We start from the raw sequence: 7844 nt of genomic DNA on the forward strand, positions 1-7844 counted from the left end.
GCTGGGCAACCGAACTAACTATCTACACATAGGCGGTGCGTGCGTGCCTCAGCTACGTCACCGTGTCCCGAAAAAAGCAGGAAGCGCGGCCGCCCACTTCTTCCAAACTCACAGCAGGGTTGTCTGCCCTCCTCCTCCTCAAAAGAAGAAGAAATTGGAAGCGAAAGCTGAATTGAAATGTAGACTTTTTTTCCTCTTCCCTTTAACTACCCACTTACAGCAGGGTGGACACCAGACACGTCTCTGTCTCCGCGGAACGAGTTTAAAATCTTAACACAGCGAAGAAAAAAAAACACGCACGTGAGGAAAACTTCATACAGGATGTGTAAAAGTTTCGACCTGTTTCTTTTATGTAGCTGCTTTTTACTCTCAGCTGAATCCCGAACAGGTAAGACAACACCTGTAAAGTTATGTCTGTGAATGACTGCCTGGCTGTTGTTGTGTGTTTTTCTTACTATAAACCGTAAAGTTCTGACTACTTTTTCCCGTACGACTGAGTGACGGTGATTCCCGCTGTTGACGTAATTGGTCAAAACAAACGTACATTGTGGAAGACCGGAAGTGATAATGGGAAAATGTCCTGAGTTTATTTTTGTGATACAAGCTAAACTGCAGTTCTGTCCAGCAGACAGAATGTCCAAGAGGACAGACAGTAGTCATCTCCTACAGTGTGGTGTGTGTTTCCCCACACATCAGCACAGGTTTATAAGTGACATGTTTGTTGTATTTGTGTTGTTCAACATTAAAACAGTCATTTTTATTATAGAAAATAATACAGGAATACGTGTAATTTACATACTATTGTACAAAAGGCTCATTGTTCACAGTACTCTCAGCTCTGTCTTTATAATACATGTAAGTGAAGTAATGAGGAAGTTGTGACTTTTCTTTCTTCACAAAGACCAAATCTTACCACCACAAAATGTTTCTCTGCGATGGATCAATGATTTCTGTCCCGAGTTGTCCTGGGCACCACCTCAGCATCCAGGCTGCCAGTATAAAGTGTCAGTGTTGTCTAAGCCCAGGGAAACTGAATTGGTAAGCAGCCTGTGTGTGTGTGTGTGTGTTTGGAAAATAACATCTAAAAGTACTCCTGGAAGTTAGTAAGCATAAATAATCTCAGCGTTAGCGTACAGTTTGTGTTGATTTCTTCTGCTCTCTGCAGATTACAGAGACACAGTGGGGACAATACGAAATCATGGAGGGAGGATTTTCACAGTTTTCTTTGAAAACTCTTTGGAACGGCTCAGAGAGTGAGGAAGTTTTCATAAACACCTCTAACCCAGGTAGGTGCTTATTTTGGTTGTTATTACCTTTAATACTTTTGATGTGACAAAACTTTCACTTTTTTTTTAACAATAATGTAGTCAAATCTTTTTGTTTACTCAGGTGTGTTTATGTGTTTGTCCTATTCCCAGAACTGGTGAAGGACTTGCGGTGCTATATCTATTCTGCCACTGAAGCTTACTGCTCCTGGTCCATAGTCAATCATACTGCACATCTCCGCTTCTACTACGAGTAAGCACCTTTTCTTTCTTTTTCTAATATATATCTTCTGCTTTCTCAGTAAGCGAACTGGTAGAAGTACTACTCTCTTTAGTAGTAGTGCTGTTTTAGTTTTATGCCTCTTTTGCAACATGATGCACATTTGTTTGGTTGGGTTTCATCACATGTAAGAGAGCCAGGATGGACTCAAGTGGAAGTAACATGCTGGGGTTTAAATGAGCCTAAATTCTTTGCATTTATTGGTTTTTATCAGCTTGAGGCAAAAATTTCAGTTCAGTTTTTTTGACCGCTTGTGTTTTTGTGACCCAAGCCATGTTTGGTAACGCAATGCTTAGTGAAGAAGGTGAAGTGTTAACTACAGCAAACAGTGACCCTAAGGGCTCCACACACTCTGATTTAAGATAACACATGCACTAAATATACAAAAACAACAAAACGAAGAAAAAAAAAAACAACACTCCGGGTGGGTGGCTGTTTTTGACTCCGTTTGTTGGCATGAGAGGCGAGACTTAAAGATCGTCGAATAGAACAGAGAGACACAAACGTAATTATGCAATTGTGGCTTAGAAGCTCAAGGAATTATGGGGGAGTCTAAACCAGAGATTTTGTTTAACATCACAAGCAGTCCCAATGTCTAAATCTCAACGTCCATCAAGGTAAAAGAATAGTTTCTGCAGTTGTAAACAATAAATAGTCAATGCAATTTTGTATCTTTATGGCTTTTCAAATCTAGATAAATAAGTATGAGTGACATCATACAACGCAAGGAGCTCTACAGTGTCGGCCATTCTGATTTAATACATTTAATAAGCAGCAGCAGAGCCTCTGTAGAGAGGACTGCAATCGAGGACTGTCACAGACACACCTGAACTGTCTGTTGGCACTCTCTTGACACACTGGCATGAATAGGAAGTGGAATGGCTCTCTGCATTGAACCAGCTTTGTGGGGGCCCGACTTACAATGGGTGAGAACCCCCTGGCTTAGACTTATAGTAGGGTTGTTTCACTGTTGACCACAAGCGGTGATGTGAATAGTTAAAATTTGCCTGTAATAGAAGGTTATAGACAGATGCCTCATCCAGCCACACAGTGAGTAAAGTGACTCTTCTTCCCAGGCAGTTTCTAAGAAGCACTTCCCAGAAAGTGCCCTGTAAGACACCGCCTACAGGGTCAGGTTAACAGAACGCCTCTGTTATCCAAAAAAAAGAGAGCTACAGTTTGCACCAGGTGACGTGGTCCTTCACTGCCAGGGACATGCCTGCTGGAATGCAATTTGGGTCACTGTACTGTAGCTGTTAACTAGAATTTCAGGTCTCTAATTCAGAGAAATGCCACATGTTTCATGATGTGTATAAAGTCTCTTGGTATTGATATTTGAGGAAACTGGTTTCTGAGGAAATGGTTCAAAATCCATTGCATCAGCAAGTCCACTGTGTGTGGCACAAGTGTCAATCTAATTGGGTTAGCACGGCGGCATAATATATTACCAAGAATCTGGCAAATATCTTTGTTTAGGCCGAACCACTTCTTACCCATAAAGTTTCTGTGACTGTGAATTTGATATGTATTGGATACTGCCAGGCTAAACTTGATCTCAGCTGTGGAAGTTCACTAGTAATGTCAGTCTGGTGACTGAAAGTTTTTATAATAAGGTGTTTTAATGTCTTTTCTGGTGAATCAATACATACTTTCTTTTTTAATTGCAACCACACCAAACACCAAATATCTCCATTTTAGAGTTCACTTATACCAATAAACTCTGATTTTTCATTTTGATTCAAGGTTGGTGAACGATCTCCAAAATCATTCATCAAATGATGACATCTGCAGCTCCAATACACAAGAATGCTCATTGTACTTTTCTACTAACGGCATGAAGACTGGCTGCTATCTAAACCTCAAGGGGATAAAGGAATCCGAAGGGATCTTTCTTGCAGTTCACATCTTGTTTAATGGAACAGTAGAAAACACATACGCATGGAACACATTCCTGAGACGCCTGAAAGACGATGGTAAGCACTGATGTGCTTCCCTGTTTATTTTTGTCCTATTGTGGAAACATTTATAGCCACACACTCCAAAACTGACAGTAATAAATGTCTCTTATGTCTTTCTGTTTACAGTGAGACCACCTGCTCTTAACTGTTCAGTCAAAAAAATTGAAAATGCGTTAGAAATTTCCTGGGTTCATCCTGAGGTCGGATGTCATTCAGATTGGCAGTTCATAATAAATAGTACTGTTTGTAATAAAAACCAGGTAAGAGACACATGCAAGATGTTTGTGTAAAATGTGGTAAAGGACCAGTGTGTAGGATTTAGTGACATGTAATGGTGACTTTGTGCAGAATACTGTTATATTTTCAATTCTGTTTTTCATAGACTCTAAAAGTGAATGAAAAAACATCCCATAAGCTGCTCTGGGACCCTCACTGTCCGCATCGCATATCTGTCAAAGCAACCTGTGAAAGTGGAGAGACGCCATGGAGTGAGGAGATATATTTGGGTATGGTCTGTCTTATCTTGAAGATTTATTTTAATAAAAGTGATTATTGGAATATGTTGAGTGTAAATTGTTACTTAAAATACTCTAAGCTGAACGTATTGTGTGTGTGTTTGTATGTAGAAGCAGAAGACCCTAATGTGTTGGTGTACGCTGCCGTCCTGATCCCACTGGTGGTGGCTTGTCTTGCAGCCGTGACTTTTGCGTTGTTTTGGAAGTACGTACAGCACGATTACCTACGCTCATTGGTTTCGCTCTCTCTGGTCTCTTATGTGTAACTCTCTTTCTGCAGGTTTAAGAAAGTTATCTTTCCCAAAGTACCACAGCCCAAGAACCTCATCGATGATATCTATGACAACAATAATAAGGTGAGTTTCTGTTTACTTTAAATAGCTAAGGTTAAAAAATAATATTAGTAGCTGACAAGTAATCCAAACTGCTAAAATGGAGACACAGCAGAACTCTCAAGCCAAACACACCCATAATCAGAACAGTATTATCTATTGTTAGAATAATGGGGGGTTTCCATGTTTCTTCATGTTGTTTGGCCTTCTTCCCTACACTAACGTGCCTCCTTGTTTTGTTTTCGTTGTTCTCAGAGCATTGTAGGCAAAACGTATGTCGCAGAGGAGGAAGAGAGTTGTAAAATCACACTGGTGGCAGACCCCGAATTCAGCAGGACTGAAGATAGTCACTAATTTCAGTGAGGAAGTTACACAGAGGGACATGTCCTTATTCAGGCATTCACTTGATTTTGTGTTGGCAAGAATATTTGCAATCCTTTTGCCATGTATGGTTTACGGACACAAGCCCTTTGCCCAGAATAAGCCACATGTTTTACTGCTGCAACTGTCTAAACAAGTGTTGCTTTTTTTAAAAAAAATCTTTATCTGTTTTATCATTGTAAATTAAAATTTGTATGCAGTTGGGCACTTTTCTTGCCCTCAGTAGGATTCTGTGTGCCTGCAGTCTTAGTGATCACTGGCTAAACCTGGCTTTTTGATGGCATACATTTTATCATTACTGGGGTTCAGTTAGACCCTGACACTGTTGCTTATACACTGTGAAAACTTGATGTCCTTAAATGCTACCAAATGTGTTGGCAGAGATCAGGTGTGGCCACCTCCTGTGCCTTTGAAAGTATTGTAGTATGTTGAACCAACACATCCTCTGAGACTGCTGTGGTCTATATTTACACCACGGCACTATAGCTTAATTGTTTGTCCCACAGTCAAAGGTCAGGGGAAACGCACGCCGCTGTCGGACGCAGCAGTACCCGAGGGTTTTGTTGAACAGTGCACTGTGTGCAGACAAAACGGTGTAAAGCTGATTCAGCTTTGAGTATCCTCTTGTCTTTGGTTACTTACACATCTCCCACAGATTTAGACTTTGAAATCTAAGAACACAAACGTCTCTGGTCTTGTGAGGGACTGGAAGTGGTTTGTGGTATTTACTGCTTGGTCAGCATGCATTAAAATGAGGCATTACCACAGTGTGGCAAGCTTATCCAGGTTTACATTTTCTTCAGGGGAAGGAAACACCGCCTGTGTTCTTACAGATTTAACATATGCTTTTTTAACAATGTGGAAATTCACTATGTGGATACATCCTGGCTTCAGGATATCGTGCTCTGATTCAGAATGTATAGTATGCCAAAGTAGCTTGTGCACTCCTCATTCATTGCCTGTTGAGGATGAATGTGACATGAATGTTAGAATGCTGCTGTGTGTTACAAGAGTAAACGCATTGCTCACTTAAAGGACCAGTGCTACATTTTCTAGTTGTTCTTTCTAGCCCAGAGAAGTGGTTAGCTTAGCTTAGCTTAACAAATGGTTGAAACGACACTGCAGAAAGATTTAAAAAAAAAACCTGCCTAACAAACATGCCTGTGGCTCAGTCATGATCTCTGCTAAAACTGCAGAAACACAGATAAACCCTTCACTGGTTACTCATTGTTTAAGGCAAGCTAATTAAACATACACAGTGAAGGATCAGTACAACAAAGTTACTCAAAGTGAGTAAGAAACCTTGGACCCATTTACAGTATTAAATATCATATCATGTGTATATATATGATATATATTTATATTATAAAATATCAAAGGTTTGCTCCTAATGTGTGCATTAAACAGCTGTTTTTTTATTCTAACATTTGTCTTAAGCAAACCAGTTCAAAGAAGTTCAAACCTTTAAGATTAATGAGAAAGCAAAACCGGTGAAATGAACTGCATCTCCTGCTAGACAGCTGTAAAGTGGAACTAGAGAAACAGTTCTGCTTCAGTAACAGTGGCCTCAGAGGGAAGTTGTGAAATTGGCCTGAAATTGCTAAATTTTGCGGCCTGAATATGTTTTCCGAAAGATAAGAACACTTTCTAAAAACTGCCCAGATGCCAATTTTCTGTGAAGAGCTTGTTTCTGTTGTACTGGTGTATTCTAAAAAAACACATTACACTGTTCAGTTTAGTTGAATGTATTATGTTAGTGAGTCAGTGATGGCATCCACAGCTCAGCACCTATGTGCTGGGTATATTCAGTGAATATGTGATGATGCAGTAGGCCTACAGTAGCCTCATTTTTATGGCTGAATGTTGGTCCCCATATACTCCGGTCGCTACACCTGTTTTGCTGGCTGGGATGTCCTTGGCATGAAACATGTGGGCAACAAGCAGACGATGACATTAAATTAATTACAGTGTCACATTGTGGTAGGGGGCGGATAGATGGGGGCACGTAATTGGTTTCTGATGCAATCTTGCTGTAATCCCAGCGTTAGTCCATATATAGCAACAACTCTGCACCATCTCCACGATGTACCCCCACCGACCCACACGTACAATAAAAGCGACGAGTCCGTGACCACAATTAACAGAATAGAATAAACGAAATAAATTACAGAAACACCTGACATGTTTCAGTGGTGCTATTTTAATAGCACGTACGTACCGTCCGCTTTAAATAAACAGAAGACCGGTTTATTTACGTGAAGCTGTAAGCCTATAACAATCCGCTTTGCTAATAAATTGTACACAGACATACAGTAATACAGATTTTGGTGCGAATACGGCTAATAGACGTCCTACAGAAGACATTTTGGCTCCGCAAAGGTTTTCAGAGCGACGATCATTAAGCTAGTTAGAATGCATATCACTTCCGGTTCCGTCAGCTTCAAAGTAAAAGCGCTAGTAATATAATGCAACCCGTCGGCTTTTATTTTTTAAACCGCCTACGCCTCACTTCATTTTGTATGCACGCTTACCTTGACAAAATCCACTCCTTATTGTGTAGCAACAGTGCCCTCTGGTGGCCGTTACAGGCAGAGCCAACATGTCGGCTCAGAGTGGTCCTGATGCTGCAGGGATGCTGAGAACGGCAATATGATGTGAAGTATGTAAATCGTAGCGGTGGTGGTGTATCCTGGCGCAGTCTCTGTGGCGCAATGGAATAGCGCGCTGGACTTCTAATCCAGAGGCTCCGGGTTCGAGTCCCGGCAGAGATGAGTCACTCTGCTTGCCACACGGCAGACCTGCGGTCACTTTTATCATCAAGACAAAGATGATGATGTTTTTGATCGCAAAATATGAGCAGTTATAGCCCCCTCAAAGGGCAGGATATAGGGACCGAATCCAAATAACCCATCACCACTTTCTTCTTGTGCATGTTTAGAAAAACTATTTCTTTCTTTGTGATTTTTTTTCCCCTTACCATGAAGCCATTATTTTTGCAGGCTACATTTGCCTTTAGCCTGTGTCTTTACATATCTGGTTTACATGCCTTTTTCTTTTGCAGTAATGGTAATTTAGTTTTTCTCCTGAGCCAAAAAATGGAAAAAAAATCTCAG

The 7844-nt window shown here is 40.7% G+C and overlaps 1 protein-coding gene and 1 non-coding gene across 2 annotated transcripts; both read left to right on the forward strand.

Annotated features, from left to right (window-relative positions):
- Positions 1-73: 73 nt before the first annotated feature.
- On the forward strand, positions 74-7176 carry LOC114451069 (uncharacterized). The gene is made up of 10 exons (XM_028429603.1): positions 74-388; positions 902-1038; positions 1166-1286; positions 1419-1518; positions 3289-3518; positions 3630-3763; positions 3886-4009; positions 4130-4223; positions 4299-4374; positions 4606-7176. The coding sequence occupies exons 1-10, from the start codon at positions 322-324 to the stop codon at positions 4702-4704; spliced, it is 1182 nt and encodes a 393-aa protein (XP_028285404.1). The 5' UTR covers positions 74-321; the 3' UTR covers positions 4705-7176.
- A 252-nt stretch (positions 7177-7428) lies between these two features.
- On the forward strand, positions 7429-7502 carry trnar-ucu (transfer RNA arginine (anticodon UCU)). The gene has a single exon. It is a non-coding gene; the product is annotated as a tRNA-Arg (tRNA).
- Positions 7503-7844: the final 342 nt, after the last annotated feature.

Source organism: Parambassis ranga, chromosome 18 (genome assembly GCF_900634625.1).
Source record: "Parambassis ranga chromosome 18, fParRan2.1, whole genome shotgun sequence".
NCBI lineage: Eukaryota > Metazoa > Chordata > Actinopteri > Ambassidae > Parambassis > Parambassis ranga.